The sequence below is a fragment of the Saccostrea cucullata genome, unplaced genomic scaffold, assembly GCF_032062105.1.
Source record: "Saccostrea cucullata isolate Sc308-1 unplaced genomic scaffold, CSIRO_AGI_Scuc_v1 ctg6005, whole genome shotgun sequence".
Lineage (NCBI taxonomy): Eukaryota > Metazoa > Mollusca > Bivalvia > Ostreida > Ostreidae > Saccostrea > Saccostrea cuccullata.
In genome coordinates this window covers 48,660-65,867 of record NW_026940110.1, presented here as the reverse complement: position 1 = coordinate 65,867, position 17,208 = coordinate 48,660, and the positions used below count along the sequence as shown (strand labels likewise).

The window sequence follows — 17,208 nt, the reverse complement described above, 5'->3', positions numbered from 1 at the left end:
ATTTTTTTTTTACTGTTTTATTCTTAAACCTTTCATAATCAAATGCTCAATATGCTGTGTTCTTAACATCTATGACTCACACAGAATGATATATCATTGACTTTTCTTTTTAACTTGCGGACAGCGTCAAATAATTTACTTTAAATCATTGAAGAATTTCGATCATTATGCTTCAGATGTACATTGAAAAGGCAACTACCTTTCTTTTATTTACAATTTATGTAAAATGTCAAGATTTTGAATTTCAAAAAGGGACTTTTGAATACAACTATAATTTCGACAAAATATTGCCTTTAAATACTGATGCATATATCGATGTGCTTTTCAGCACCGATCAAATCAAGTGTGCAATAGAATGTATGAAAAGAAAGTTTTGTGAAGGATTTCTGTTCAATTCAGGGAGCACAGAATGTAGATTTCTTCGCTGTTCACTTGATGGACTAAAAACGTCGACAAATCACACCGGGTGGAACTATTATAGTTTCAAAAACGGTTAGTGTTATTCATACTCGGATGCATTTTAGGATAAAAAATAAGAATAAGAAAGAAAACGAATGTATAGTGATTAATCGCATTCATCAGTTAACAAATAAAAATCGAAGCAGGGACTTCCGGATGCACCAGAGATGGGATCAGGTACCTTGAAAAAAAATAAGCATTCCCTGTCCACTGCTCACAAATACAGAACAAATGAGCCCTATGTTTTTGATTAAGTACCGGGATTTAATAATTTTACGAATGTCCTTTAAAAAAACTGGGTTTAACAAGAGATATTCCTGCTAATCTGTAGGATTTTCATTTTTTTTAATTTATAAACTTATTACTGATTTATTACATGTACTTGTTAAAGTTTTATGTTTTGATTCTTATTTTTACGGTGAAATCTTTCTAGTAATACTTAAAATTGGTTCGTATGCAATCAAGGTACTTACTCCCATTTTATCACATTATTCTTGAAACACGACATTTATTTAGTACTCTGTTATACAGTCAATTTCGCATGTGATAAAACAATGTTTTCCTTTTTTGTTTTAGATTGCCACCAAGGTTGGACTTTTAATGAAGGCCACTGCTACATGTACAACGAAACAATATTGAATTGGTATCCTGCAAAGGTAACCCAAATAATTTCTGACTGCTAGATTTCACCTATTTTGTTGAACATCCCATTCGAAAATTATTCAATAATATTGAGACGTCACCTGCCGGTGAAGGGCTTCAAATTTAGACTTATACTCGGCACTCAGGGCCTTTGAGCAGTGAAAGTTACGTCTACCGAGAGACGAGACCTACGTTTTTAAGGTCATATCCAAAAGATGCGTTACTTTCACCACCTCTAATATAGAGCGTTTGGAGAAGGATGTTTCACTACCTATGTTTACGTGTTAGGTTTGACGTGGCGCCGCGAACGAGAATCGAACCTTGGCCTCCTGGGTTCGATTCTCGTTCGCGGCATTTACTAAATTTTGTCCGTTCTATTTTTATCACAAATATATGCCAAAAAGGCAGAATCTTTCTCGACCGAGAAGATGTGATAAATAAAAACCTTAAATCTAAAATCGCCCTTAGTCAACTGGTTTTTCGTTTTATTAATATAAAGTCGTATTCTAATGCAATTGTTTTGTAAAACACTCTTTGATTGGCTAATGCACTGATGTTTGAAGCAGTAAAACGAGCATTAACGAGCGTGAAAGCTTTTTCATTGTGACGTCATAATAGAGCGACGCAAAAATACAATGCTCCGTGACGTATTTCATGTAACAAAATTCAACAAAATAAGACGTAAACAACAAACAAAATGCATGGATTGCATTAGAATGGGAATAACTAAACTTTTAATTTGGTATTTGCGACCGTTAATGCTGATTTAACGGTCGCAAACATCCGTTTTACCGGCTCCGCTTACGCGTCGCCGGTAAAACTCAGTTTGCGACCGTTAAATCAGCAATAACGGTCGCAAATACCAAATTAGAAGATAGTAATTCCCTAATTTTTAGACTTGGTGTGAAGAATTTGCCTCTTACTTGGTGGAATTGGACAGTCAAGAAGAGTCGGACTGGATCACAAATAAATTTTTGAAAGCCGGTAAATATACATCACTTTGAAATCTTGAATATTATTATTCAATACGGGGGAAATCACAGGCAGTTATTTAAGGGGCGACTGGGGTTTTAATGTGTGAAAAGTACAATAGCGAAACTCTCCATTTTTTTTTACCATTTATAACTTACATTGACATCAGTGTACATGCCAAGTTTGGGGAAATTCTCCCGTCTAGGTATTTTTGAGGGACCGTCTCAAAATACAGATACATTAATTTTACTATAGGATTATATACGAAAATGCCAATTTTTAGCACTTTAAAGCAAATTGCACAAATACTACAATATACTTCTTGTTCAAACTATTATAATTGATGAATAATACTATATTATACAATATATGTAAGAAACACAAAAGCCTACCGTCTTGTTAACAGAGGGGGTGTCACAATCAATATTTAATTTTAATTGCATTTACATTATGTTTATGGTTTTTATTTTATTTACCCTTTACTGGACCTCTATATTTTTGTTACCTTATTGAACCTCAGTTAAGTTTTGCAGGTATTGGTCAGTTACGACCTATTGTATTTTGGGGTATTTAAATCGCTGCATAGCTGACCAGGTAACCAGGGTCCACGTTTTCATAGCTTTTAAATGGTTTACATACAGTCCAAGATGAGTGGCTAAATTTTTTCTTTCAACGGTAACCATTTCTCCAAAGGGGTTCCTGATGTTATCCAATGTTAATCTATCCATGTGTGTGTTGGCAATGAACTTACCAGACCGGGATACCCACTGGGAGCCAGTTGGCGGGAGTCCGTCGTGAAACGGGTCGTGTCTGGATAGACGTGGTTTAGAGTCAACGATATTGAGGATTAATAGAGACTTTAATTTCTGTGTATTGTAAATAATAGCTGTAAAAATATGTTGTAAATATTGTTTTTATTGATTTTATTTATAGATAAAAAAAATTGTAAATAGAAAAAAAATCTTGTTATATCTGACTGGACAGAGCACGACGGCTGTCGTGACAAATTGGTGTCAGAAGTGGGATGATTAGTCTGTTCAGTCAGGAGTATTTTTGTATGTTACACTTATGTTTTTTTTTTCTTTAATCATTTTTGTTGTATTTTGCAGTCAAAGAGTTTGTAGATTTTTGACAGTCTCAGGTGTGAGTACTTGGTTTATTGATAGAGCCCCAAATGGAGAAAGCTAGGTTACCGTTGCTTTGTTTCGTATGAATTGAGTTTGTATACTTAATTTATCTGTTGAGATACACATTTTTGAGAAAGATTTTTCACATTTCATTTTTGTTTTGAAAATCAATGTTGTTCTACTGGATTGTAGTAATATTTTTCATATTTAGTCAGTTAGTTTTAAGTTCTATTACAATGTCGACATTGAAAGAACTTGCAGAATATGGACAGAGTCTGAACTTGACTGGTGCGGACTTGCAGCAGTTTATACAGCAACAACAGGCACATCAGCGTGAGCTACGAGCGGCGGAAAGGGAGAAAGAGAAGCAGGACAGGGAGTATCATCTCAGTAGAGAAGCACTTGAAATTGAGAAACTCAAACTACAGGAAAAGAAAGGTATGGAAGAGATTGAGAGTAAATTCATGCAAACTATTCAAACCTTAGAGCAAAAGTTAGCTGTAAAGGAGTCAGAAACGAAATCAGAAAATCCTAGTAATGCAAAGTTTCCAAAAATGCCTGTATTCGATGAAGTTAAGGATGATATTGATTCTTATTTGAGACGTTTTGAAAGGTACGCTGCAGCACAGAAATGGAAGTTTGACAGTTGGGCTGTTAACTTGAGCGCACTACTCAGAGGTCGTGCACTGGATGTGTATGCACTGTTGCCGCAGGAGAAAGCGTTGGACTATGATGCTTTGAAGACGGCGTTACTAAAAAGGTTTGAAAAGACGGAGGATGGATTTCGTCAAAAGTTCCGTAAGAGCAGACCTGAGGTAGGGGAAACTTTTTCACAGTTTGTTGTTCGTCTCGGTAGTTATCTTGATAGGTGGATTGAACTTGGTCGAGTTAACAAGACTTTTGATGGCCTCTACGATATGATACTCAGAGATCAGTTTCTGTTCATGTGTAACAAAGAATTGACATTGTTTTTGAAAGAACGCATACCGAAAAACATCAGAGAAATGTGTGATTTAGCAGATCAGTTTAGAGAGGCAAGGCATGTTAACATTCAGACATTAGTTCATTTTAGCAAGAAAGAGAACTCTCCAGGAAAAAGTCAGGCATCGAGAGAACAGGAACAGCGAGATCAGAAGCCAGGATTGAAGTTTCAACCCATGAAAACTCCAATGAAGAAAGAAGTTCGTTGCTTCAAGTGTGACAGACTGGGCCACATAGCATCTCAGTGCCACCAGACTCAGAAGAACCGGAACTCATTGAATGTTGTCGTCGATCGTACAGAAAAGGAATCTACGACAAAGAACTCAGAATTACAAGGCAAGTGTGGAACTTTTACTTCCTTTACAAACACATCAACATTTTCGATGGCGTCAAATTCAATGGACCTTGTAAACACTTCATCGTGTAACGTTAGTGCATCTCTTGAAGATATGCCTACCTGTAAGGGCAAGTTAAATGAACATTTTGTGACAGTGCTTAGAGACACTGGTTGTAACGGTGTTGTAGTTCGTAGGGATTTGATAGATGATGTTCAGCTTACGGGAAATCATCGAATTTGTGTTCTGGCGGATGGATCTAGGATTCAGGCACCTGTTGCGCGAGTGAAAATAGACACTCCTTACTTTGTGGGTGAAATAGACGCTTGGTGTTTAGAAAATCCATTGTATTCCTTGATCATAGGGAACATCCCCAACGCAAGAGATCCAAAGGATCCGGATAGAAACTGGACACCTTATCAAGCGCATGCAGTAGTGACAAGGCAACAAGCTCAAAAGGAAGGTAAGAAGACTAAATCTCTTCATGTTCCAGATATTATTGACGCTGAGATATGTCCTGACGACATCAAGGCAGCACAGGAGAAAGACGAGACGTTAGCCAAGATACGCTCTTTGGTAGGACAAGACGACGACTCCAAGGTATCTTACATTAGTAAAAAAGGTATCATTTATCGTGTCTTCCAGTCAGATAAACATCAGAATGGTAAACGTTTTACACAGCTAGTTGTTCCAAAGAAATATAGGACTAAAGTTCTTTCGCTTGCTCATGAATCTATTATGACAGGTCACCTAGGTACTTCCAGGACAGCCAGCAAAGTCCTTGCAGAATTTTATTGGCCGGGAGTTCAAGCGGACGTACGTCGATTCTGCAGATCATGCGACATCTGTCAACGTACCACTCCGAGAGGCAGGACTACAAAAGTACCACTCGGAGATATGCCTATCATTGAGGTACCGTTCAGACGTGTAGCTGTCGATTTGGTAGGACCTATCCAGCCAGCAACCAGTAAGGGTAATCGTTACATTTTGACTATTGTTGACTTTGCTACCCGTTACCCAGAGGCAATTGCTTTAAAAGGAATTGACACTGAACGAGTCGCTGAGGCTCTGGTAGATGTATTTTGTAGAGTAGGAGTACCGAAGGAAATGCTCACGGATATGGGGTCATAATTTACATCCGAGCTGATGACAGAGGTTAGTCGTTTACTTTCTATACGACAGTTAACAACGACACCGTACCACCCCATGTGCAATGGACTGGTCGAGCGGTTCAACGGTACATTGAAACAGATACTCCGACGGTTATGTGCGGAACGTCCTACTGATTGGGATAAGTATCTATCAGCCTCCTTGTTTGCTTACCGTGATGCACCACAGGAGAGTTTAGGATTCTCACCGTTTGAACTGGTTTACGGACACGAAGTTAGAGGACCTATGAAGATTTTGAGGGAGTTGTGGACTAAAGAAGTAGCAGATTCAGAGGTTAGAACTACATACCAGTATGTTGTTGATTTGAAGGAACGACTAGAAGCTACGTGCAGATTAGCGAGAGAGAATCTACAGAAGTCGTCAGAGAAATACCGGAAGTATTATAACAAGGGAGCACGGAACAGACAAATGTCAAAAGGTGAGAAAGTTCTTATTCTTTTACCAACTGCCAGTAACAAATTACAAATGCAATGGAAAGGTCCATATGAAATTATAGAGAGACTAGGAAAAGTTGATTACAGAATTAACGTGAATGGAAAAATCAAAACATTTCATGCAAATATGTTGAAGTTGTACATAGACAGAGCAAACGAGAGTAATGATGAGACAGGTGTTCTAGGTGTTGTAGGCGCCGCAGTACTCGATCTAGATGATGATGGAGAGAGCGACGATGAGCTGTTGTGTGATTCTCTAGGAGAAACGAAAAAAGAGGGACCGGCAGATGTGAAAGTAAGTGATGAGCTAACTGAGAATGAAAAAGCAGAAGTCAAGACATTACTAGAAGATTTTTCAGATGTTTTATCAGATGTACCTGGTTTGACGAATCTCGGAGTTCATCATATCAAGTTGACTAGTGACCAGCCTATTCGCACCAAACCTTATCCTTTGCCGTTTACTTCAAAAGACGTTGTTTGTGACGAGGTAAGGAAGATGGTGGAAGCCGATGTGATCGAGCCTTCAACGAGTCCATACAGTTCCCCGATAGTCATCGTGAAAAAGAAGGACGGTTCGAACAGGTTTTGTATCGATTTTCGTGCAATTAATAAAGTAACTGTTTTCGATGCAGAAACCATTCCAAATGCTGATGATATTTATGTACAATTATCTGGCTGTAAATATGTGTCCAAATTTGATCTATCTAAGGGATACTGGCAGTTACCTTTGGATGATGCAGCGAAGGAGATCACCGCTTTCCAAACGCCACTTGGTTTGTTTCAATTCAGGGTGATGCCCTTTGGCTTGATAAACGCTTCCGCAAGTTTCAGTCGCCTGATGCGTAAGCTCTTAGACGGAATGCAGTGTGTGGATAACTTTATAGACGATGTGATTGTGTACACTCGAACATTTCAGGAACATGTTGATGTAATTCGGGATCTTTTGCAAAGACTTCGTGCTGTGAATTTGACTGTGAAACCAAGTAAGTGTTTTATTGGTTACCGGAGTCTTGAGTGTCTCGGACATATTGCAGGAAATGAAGAACTTAGACCTCTTCCTGACAAAGTTTCCGCCATTCACAACTTTACCCAACCTTCAACGAAGAAGCAAGTGCGATCATTTTTAGGTCTGGTAGGATTTTATCGCAAATTCATTCCGAATTTTTCAGCTATTGCTTCGCCTTTATCAGATCTTACCAAGAAAGGCCAGCCGAACAAAGTGATTTGGAAAGAGCCACAAGAAAATGCATTCATCACTCTCAAGAACGCTTTAACGGTAACACCAGTTCTCAAACTACCTGATTTAAATGAAAGCTTTGTTTTACAGACAGATGCGTCAGATCGTGGTGTTGGGGCAGTTTTGATGCAGTACGAAGATGGTGTGAAGAAACCTGTCGCATACGCTAGCAAGAAACTTTCCAAATGTCAGGTAAATTACTCTACAATCGAGAAAGAGTGCTATGCGATAATCTGGGCAGTTCAAAAGTTCCGCAGGTATTTGTATGGTAAGGAATTCCTACTAGAGACAGATCATCAACCACTAGTATATCTTACCAAAGCCAAGGTGTCTAATGCACGTCTGATGCGCTGGGCATTACTTCTGCAACCCTACAGGTTTCGCATTATTTCCATCAAGGGTTCTGAAAATGTAGGAGCTGATTGTCTTAGCAGAATTTAGATATGTATATAATTATATATAGTCGATTTTATGCTATAATTGATTGTGTTTTTTTTCAAAAGTTCGTTGAACTTTCTTATGTTGGGGAGATATTGTCACAATCAATATTTAATTTTAATTGCATTTACATTATGTTTATGGTTTTTATTTTATTTACCCTTTACTGGACCTCTATATTTTTGTTACCTCATTGAACCTCAGTTAAGTTTTGCAGGTATTGATCAGTTACGACCTATTGTATTTTGGGGTATTTAAATCGCTGCATAGCTGACCAGGTAACCAGGGTCCACGTTTTCATAGCTTTTAAATGGTTTACATACAGTCCAAGATGAGTGGCTAAATTTTTTCTTTCAACGGTAACCATTTCTCCAAAGGGGTTCCTGATGTTATCCAATGTTAATCTATCCATGTGTGTGTTGGCAATGAACTTACCAGACCGGGATACCCACTGGGAGCCAGTTGGCGGGAGTCCGTCGTGAAACGGGTCGTGTCTGGATAGACGTGGTTTAGAGTCAACGATATTGAGGATTAATAGAGACTTTAATTTCTGTGTATTGTAAATAATAGCTGTAAAAATATGTTGTAAATATTGTTTATATTGATTTTATTTATAGATAAAAAAAATTGTAAATAGAAAAAAAAATCTTGTTATATCTGACTGGACAGAGCACGACGGCTGTCGTGACAGGGGGCACCTCAAAATAACAAAAATTAATTTTCCTGTTGTTATAGAGTACTACAAAATAAGACGGACACAAAAGATTCACATGGAAATATAATTAAAAAATGTAAATATTCTCAAATTTCTATGTTTTAAATTTCAACATCGTATGTTTATTACTTTGTCTTTAATAAAAATTTTATTACCCCTTTCTTTAAGAACTTCAGATCAGTTCATCATAACGCCAAAAACACTCTGTAACGACATCAACCTACCTATCATTAGCAAAATCGGCTAAAAATCAATTCTATAAAATTGTTCTTACATTTTTTCACTTTAATTTCTTAACTTTGTCTAATTTTAATAATCAAGCGAAAAAAAGTTGCTTTGAAACGGTAAATTCGCTTCATTTTACTATAATGCGCAAATTATTGCGCAATGGAAACTACTGTCGACCCCTTTAAGCTTTGGTTTTGCTTGCTTAATATAAATGTATTAAAGAAACTAAGCAAGCTTCGTGCATAGCTTTCTTGAACAATGGTCGCCCCCTGTGGCGCAGTAGTTAGAGCGTCTGCTCTAGAATCGCGAAGTAAGGAGTCAATCCTTACGTCGCGGGTTCGAATCCCACTGTGCGACGTGGAGACCGGTCCTTCGGATGAGACCGTTTAAACCAAGATTCAGTGTCGCAGTATGTGCTGGCACGAAAAAGATCTCTCCCTGCTCAATGGCCCTGAGTGCCGAGTATTCAAGTAGGACAAAATTTGCAGCTCTCCATCGGCAAGTGGTGGCGTCTCCACATGAGTAAAAATTTTTCAAGAAGGACGTTAAACAATTTACAATCAATCAATCAATCTTGGACAATGGCTATTCCATCAGTTATGTATTCGTCTATAAAACAATGTTAAACATATTTCATTTTACTTTCAAGAATGTTTTTTCATACAGATATAAAATATAAACAATAAAATGTCTTTCTTTGTTAATACATGTACATGTACAGGAATTAACTTCGCATGTGCAGCTATGATTTTTTTTTCTTCAAACAATTGCGACGTTAATTTCCGAAATAACAACCAAAGATAGACTTTCTAATATTTGACGTGTGATTACAAATAATCAGAAAATGAAGGTAGTTTCCCATTTTCTTCCTTGTTCTGATGCTATGGCAGCAGGATGACCCAAATTTGCAGGCTTCTTCCAGTTATGCTTTTAATTCATGTACATCTACCTTTATAGATGTTTGTGCCAGCGTTCAGTTCTGTTCAACATGGTCGGGCGGAAATGACATCACAACAGAAGGGGTCTTTATATGGGCACAATCAAACGCACCACTTGTTTATACAAACTGGGCACCGAAACAACCGGCCAATGGAATGAACATGCGAAGTAATGGGAAATGGAATGATGCTAAGTGCAGTGATCAATTTAAGTTTATTTGTGAAAAATCTGCTTGAACCACAGGGGCTTGTCACGAAATATTTATCTTCTTTTAATATAGTTACCCCTACTATAAAAATACACAAGGGAGGAATTTAAAAATAGGAAATTAGCTACCAAAATTTTTGATCGGACTCTGTCTAGTTTCTGAGCAACTTTCGTTGCCAACCAAGTAGGATTGAGTTGTGTATAGATTCAATTTTAATATTCGGTCAAATTCTTAGCGACGCGTACCGTTAGTCAAATAACTAACCTCTTTTTCTACATTTGGATCTGGATCTGATTTATTAAAAGAAGATAAATATTTCGTGACAAGCCCCTGTGCTTGAACTAAAGACATATTAGAGATTAGGAACGTTTTCAGTTGATTTTAATGTACCTTTTCGTTTAAGTCTGACTAATATCATGATATAAATTTGTAGTATAATGAGTTTGATGTACTTATTAAAAAAAATCTCCGTTATTATAATACCTTCTGCTTAATATTTGACATAGAAAAAAAAATCAACAATGTATAAATTCAAATAGGTTCTTCGTTAAAAAAAAAAACAAACTCATATTGCTCAATTCTTTCAAAAAGACATTTATCTGTGAATCAATTTCATATCAATGTTTCGGAAAAAAGTTGATATTAATTGTTTTCTTTCCTTTCTTGTTTTTATTCATGCATTAAATAGACGTAAAAAGGCGTCTTATACCATTGTTAAAAATCTTTTTTTCAAGAAATAAAATCATTTCAATATGCTAGTTAATTTGATAAGTACCAAATAAAAGTATCCAAGACATTTAAAATGAAAAAGCTTAGATGTTTTCTCCTTTCAATAACCAAATATGTATACCTAGCTTGAACAAAGTATCTTTCTTGCTTTGAATGTCTTTTTAATTATATATAGGACCATGTTACCCTTTTAGTGGGCTTTCAATTGCGCTAGGGTTCGATGTTAAGAATGATAACTTTTTGCTAGTGTAAAGATGAATAATGACCCCTATCGAATAATGACCGGGGGTCATTTTTCAACGGCAAAAAATTACCCCCCACCCGTAGAAAAAGGTCGTTTTTTGCAGAAAAGGAGCCCCAGGGTCATTTTTATGCGCCCGAATTTTTTCGGGGCGCATATTGTTTTTGTCCTGTTTTAATATATGAGTCCTATAAGAAAGGGACCCCCGTTGAAAAATGACCCCTTATAGAGTGATCCAAAATTCAAAAGTTTAAAATCGGCTGCAAAAATATTTCATTTTAGCATTTTAAAGAATTTTCACAACAAGCCCATAGGAAAAAAAATTACATGTTTTAATCTTTATTTAATTTTCAATGTGATCAAAAGAAGTTAATAAATTCGTGTACATAAGATAGCGCATCCTGGCAGGCCAAAGGTCCTGAGTCAACACGTTGCCGTTGCATGGTCCAACAGCTTGCAGAGATGAAAATAAGGTAGTACATGTATCATCATAGAATTATTGAATCAAACACAAGTGCCACAAGTATCAAAATGCCTAATTTAGAATGTTGTCAAAAAGGACGTGCAAAATGCTGCTATCGAGGATCTTTGTCATGGATCTTTGCCATGTTATGTGATAATGCCGATGTTCTATCAATGAATTATTATAGAGATAATGAACAGTAATTAATATCAAAAGTGCATAAAACAATACAAAACAGGAGCAGAGCAAATACGGACCTCCAACACATCAGAGGTGGGATCAGGTGCCTTGGAGGAGTGAGCATCCCCTGCTGACCGGTCACACCCTCCTTGTGCTTCTTATCATCAACGAGAAATACAGAAAAATCCGTCGTCAATTCAGTATATACATGTATAAGTAATGGACTAATACTTAGTATGAAATTCATTTGTCTCAATGATAAATTGTATTTGCTGACAAGGTCATAGAGCCTACGATGACTTTAAACGAGACTCCTGATTTTCTTGTTTCATCAACTTGTTTGTCAATAATTTACCTCGTTTTATAAATTGTTCATACATAGAACATAATCTTGCGTATCGAATCAACTGAAATACATAAACTTCGTATGCATGTACATGTAATTAAGGTATATTTTTGCCTAAATAAGGGGCTTTGACGAAAGAAAAGTTAAAGTCATCACGTTTATCGTAGAGCTTGGTTGTTAGATTACCATTAACGTCGTTTTCAAGTAAAATATCCAAATATGAAACAGATGTTTCAGTTTCTGTGGTATCTTTTATCTCAAGCTCACCAGAATATATCGTATCATAAAATTGTTGACGTGTCATTTGCAACATTACTGTAATAATATTTACTAAAGCCATTTTTCTTAAAAACTTGTACAGTCAAGTTATTTTAGGAACTGTTTTTCATATCTGGAAACTCAATACGTTTTGATTCCATGTGTTATGAACGTTCATGCAAACAACTTTATGGATAACTGCTAGGGTGATGTTCAGTTTGACACAAGAAAACACAACTAATAGTTGAGGAATTTTTAACATACTTTTTTTAATAAAATCATTAATTTATAAAGATATGAGGAGAAAAAAAGCTAATATCAACCATTAAGCCAAAGTATAAAGCGAATTTTTAAAACTTTTATTTATGGCTTTTATGTGTGTTATCAATGAAGAAATATTTCATCGAGGCAATGAAAAAATAACGCCTCAATTCAGCATGATTCCACATGTGCACATTCTAACACAACCAACACTTCTTGATTTGACACTTGTTTCGGGTCTCAAAGGGGAAAACATAAAGAAGATGGGGGATAAGGCGGGCAGAATGCCTATAGCGCAATAGATAAGAAGTGAAAAATTTAATCTCAACTATATCCAAATTTTATTTCATATTTCATCTAATATTAAAGTATACTTAATGCAAAATCTCTATAATTTACAAAAATCTCACAAAGACTGAACATATTTGCCTATGAAAAAGCATGAACACACAGACTTAAAATAACAAAAACGATAATTCTTTCATACTTTAACAAAATTTTTCAATATGAGTGTGTCTCGCTCCATTTTTTTTTTAAAGATAATCCTAAAAGTTTGCGATATTAAAATAAATATTTTTTGGTTTACAAAAAATGGAGCGAAGATTCACTATACCTTAAAAGTACACTTTTATGACAAAACATTTGCATCTTTCCGAGAAATACTTCAAGTCCATTAAGTCAAGTGTCATATCATTAACATGATTTAAATGCTCATAATCATCATGAGTCATGTAGCGTAGTGGTTAGCGCGTTAGTCTCAAAGCAGTATGATATTTCGGTATTCTATTGCTGGGGTTTGAATCCCACGTATACCATCTAATTTTTTTATAAATGAAATTTTTTAAGAGTTTTTTTTCTCAGAAAATGCTTTTTTCTCATAATTTCATAAATTTCAATAATGAGAGGTAAATTTAAATACTCAATTACTCTTCTTTGCCATTATAATCATATTGAGGCGAGGGTTGGGTATCATCTAGTGAGCTCGTAGCTTGCATTACCTCTAGATTTGACTATGGTTTGTTTAGATACTTTATGGGTATATGTGCGAAGTATATACATGTATAAAAGAAAGGAATATTGCTCTTCAATTGATTTTTTAAATTTTGCTTCAGTATGAAGAAAACAATACAAAAAATGAAATTAAATGTTCTTACTTTCATATTAAACGCTCTAAAAATATAAACAGAACAGAATAAAGGGAGTGGAAAAAAAACAAGTTTTAAACTAGAGGTACTTTGAGCTCTGAGCTCACTAAGTGATACCCCCGCCTCTCATATGGTTATATTGGCAAAGGCCATGCTTTGCGCTGGAGAACACGAAATGAGCGTCAGATCATAAAGTAAAATAGGGGGTGTACAATGGCATTAATAATAAAAGAAAATATGTGAAAGTATCATAATTTAGATGAACAAGTTCAGAAAGCTCTATTTGGTTTAAACCGTAATATTCAGAAATTTGAATTCAACGCCGAAACCCGCTGTCAGCTCTTTGATACATAAGTTGGCAGCGTTTTATCGTATGGTTGTGAAATCTGGGGTTTTCGTAAATCTCCAGAAATTGAAAGACTGCATTTATCCTTTTGTAAAATTATCCTTGGCGTTAGGCATGCACTTATATATGATTTATAGAGAACTTTAGCGATATCCACTTATTATACAAAGAAAACATAAAATCATGAAGTTCTGGTGTAAACTGTACAAAACAGAAAACTGCATTTTAAAATCTTCATACGAATACCTGCGACATGATGCAGAGAATGGGTCGGGAACAAGTACAAGTAGAAACTGGGCACCTGACGTTAAGCTTGAATTATTAAGGTTGGGTCTGGGAGAATTTTGGATGAATCAACAAGAATTAAACTTTGCTCATTTCATGCATAAAAATTATATTAAAACTGAATCCTAGATATACAACTCCAAAAGTGCAATGCATTTATGAATAATTCGTCAAGATGTTTTTTTTTTTAATATTAGCACATTGTCCAATCTGATTTCTGTAAAATGCAACCCTATTTATCAAAACCTTTTCAAAGTAATTTAAAACAGCATATTTGCCGCATCAGACTTTCGTCGCAATATCTTAACATATAGAATGCGGAAGGAACCAAAGCAAGAACAGAGAAGATAAAATATGCGATGTTTGTGATATTCATGAAATAGAAGATGAATTTCATTTCATTCTCCAATGCCCTAGATATCTAAATCTAAGAAAGAAATATATAAATGAATATTATTACAAATCATCAAGTACATTGAAATTAATCCAATTATTAGGTACAAACCGCATATCTACTTTGGTGGATTTAACGAAATATATCCAACATGCCCTAATATTACGTAACGAATATTTATCAGGTTGGCCTACATATAATTTCTATCTGTGTAATCTCTCTATGTTAGTGTCAGATGTTTGTATATCAAAACAACATTGTTGTATAATATTGTATTATAACTTTGAATTATTCCCCATTTTCAAAAGGTGAGTTATTTCCCCTGAAGGGAACTCTTTTACTGTGTTAATACGCATGCGCTATAAATAAAGTCACTTCCGCGGACGTTCTTGATGTAAACATGTTCATGGTGTATGCCTCTCATATGGAAAAATGTTATTGTGTTTGTGAATAAAAAGAAATCTTAACTGATTCGTATTTTTTTTTAAATTGCCCACTCATAATCTCTTTCTGGATTTGTATTAATCTGTGTAGTACTATAATAAGGTGCTGTGAGACCCCCCCCCCCCTTACAAAAAAAAAAAGAAACAAATTACTGATAAAATGCTGATACATATTCGAATAGGCCTATTCAAAAAAAAAACCAAAACAAAAAAAGCTAATTTTCGGTAGTGGATGTTCTGCAGACGGATCATCATTATTTACAAAATGTGCGGAACAAATTTTTAGTTAAAAAGTTTTTACGAATTAATCTAACCTGCTGCAGCCATATTTTCATTGTATCTCTAGGAATTTTTTGAAGACTGATGACATGTCCATCTACAGTTTTACCTCTGAAATTGCTGCATATACAGCAGTAGTTCGTCTTCCGCGACCGATACCAAGAAACTGCGTTTTTGCTCGATTGTATGTCATAACATAGAACTTTTACTTACAAGAACACATTTGGTGACAATTAAAGGCCTATATCATTTGAATTTACCGTGTTTCTAGAATTTTTTATTTGTAACATAATTGATTCACTATATAGTATTAAAACTTTGAATGGAATTCTAAATGAATAATTTAATCTCATGTGCTCATGTAACGAAGAAAGACTAAGTAAAATAGCATCGACCTGAATTCGTGTCACATATGTCGTATAAAGTCTGAGCTGCATTTAATCAAAGTTTTAGTGTAGGATCTAAGCATATGTACATGTATATACCCGAGTAAAATACACATTTTGTTTTAGATCAGAGAATTGAGAGCAGAAACACAAAATTGATGCAATAATTTCCTAGCGTATTTCTCGTTAATTAACTGAAAACAATCTTTTCTCAAGTGTTATTTACTTTTTTAAAATCCTTTCAGTGTAAGTACATGTATTTATTTTTATAAGTTATTATTCTTTTTTTGCAAAGTGTGTAAAAAACAATCAGAAAGAGAGAGAGAGAGAGAGAGACTCCGTGTAATTGACATACATGTACATCTGTGAAAAAATATATGCACCATAATTTTATTGAATTCACAATTAAAAATTCTAATAATTTTTAATTTTCACAACTATGGTTCACATTCAACTGTTCAACCCACTTACATATTCTCTGTACCTGTACGCACGGAGGGGGGGGGGGGGGTTCAAGGGGTTTAGCCCCACCCCCAGTTTATTTCCCAATATTACTTTTTCTATTGAAAATGTTCATTGATAAACAGGTTGCCAACCGCCCCCCTCCAACAGTTTATACTATGGTAAAGTTATATAAGGGAAATGTAGTATTGTATGCCAAGGAACTAGTACTGAAATAAGTAGCTTTTTCAACCTTGGGCAAGGTTTTTCTTTGCTTGCCAACTTTTCCAGGTAAGAAAAAAATATTTCTTTGGCTACCCCCCCCCTTTTAAAGATGATGCTACGTGCCTGGCTAATTCGTATAGCTTTCTAGAAAGGGGGGGGGGCTAACAGACCCTTTATAAAATAATTTATTATCTAATAAAATGCACACCGTTTCCTTCTTTTAAAATTTTTAAATACAGCATGTAAGTTGATCACTACTTTGTTGGATTGTCGTAACATGTAGTCCGCGGAAGTTATGCTAGTGTTGAAGAGTTCCGATTTTGAGGGGAGATAACTCACTTTTGAAAATGGGGAATAATGTACTGATATATCCAAAATTATTATATGTGTATTCTATAAAAATGAGTGGAACTCTGGGACTGAGGAACACTTGGCCTGGGGTTTCATCCTCAGTTTAGACTCATTGATGGTCATTATACAATTATGGACTTCAGTGTAGCTCGATATAACAATAATGCATAAAAGAACCCAATTCAATACAACTGTACAATGTGAGATAACTCTAGATCTCAAAAATTATGGCTTATTGTTCAGTTGACTGTATTTATTGCTTTTCTCCAATAACGGTGTTTTTTGTGTAAAAATTCCAGCCTGATAAATTATTTTCTACAAGAATATTATTTCATTAAAAGCAATATTTTAACAAAGGAATAAGAGTATAAATAGCGTTGAATTATACTTTGCAGGTCAACCGTCATGAAAATGTTTAAATTAGTATAAGATAACTAAATCTTACTCAAGAATACAAGTTTAAATTCTGTAGTGATCCTCAAAGTGGAAGACACATTCGTGCCAAAGAAAATAGATTAAGTTTATTTTTAGGTCACCTGAGTAACTCAGG

General features: G+C 35.4%; 2 protein-coding genes across 2 annotated transcripts; both read left to right on the top strand.

Moving 5' to 3' along the window:
* Positions 1-626: 626 nt before the first annotated feature.
* Positions 627-9,913, top strand: LOC134254791 (low affinity immunoglobulin epsilon Fc receptor-like). Its single transcript, XM_062737312.1, has 4 exons — positions 627-636; positions 1,036-1,115; positions 1,998-2,085; positions 9,696-9,913. The coding sequence occupies exons 1-4, from the start codon at positions 627-629 to the stop codon at positions 9,911-9,913; spliced, it is 396 nt and encodes a 131-aa protein (XP_062593296.1).
* On the top strand, positions 3,330-5,748 carry LOC134254792 (uncharacterized). Its single transcript, XM_062737313.1, has one exon. The coding sequence runs from the start codon at positions 3,371-3,373 to the stop codon at positions 5,645-5,647; it is 2,277 nt and encodes a 758-aa protein (XP_062593297.1). The 5' UTR covers positions 3,330-3,370; the 3' UTR covers positions 5,648-5,748.
* Positions 9,914-17,208: the final 7,295 nt, after the last annotated feature.

Excerpts from the sequence above, each read along its gene's own strand:
- LOC134254791 (XM_062737312.1), top strand. Across the intron at positions 1,116-1,997 it reads TGAATTGGTATCCTGCAAAG|ACTTGGTGTGAAGAATTTGC; the intron begins GTAACCCAAATA and ends CCTAATTTTTAG. Across the intron at positions 2,086-9,695 it reads AAATAAATTTTTGAAAGCCG|ATGTTTGTGCCAGCGTTCAG; the intron begins GTAAATATACAT and ends CTACCTTTATAG.
- LOC134254792 (XM_062737313.1), top strand. The coding sequence starts at position 3,371 with ATGTTGTTCTACTGGATTGTAGTAATATTTTTCATATTTAGTCAGTTA.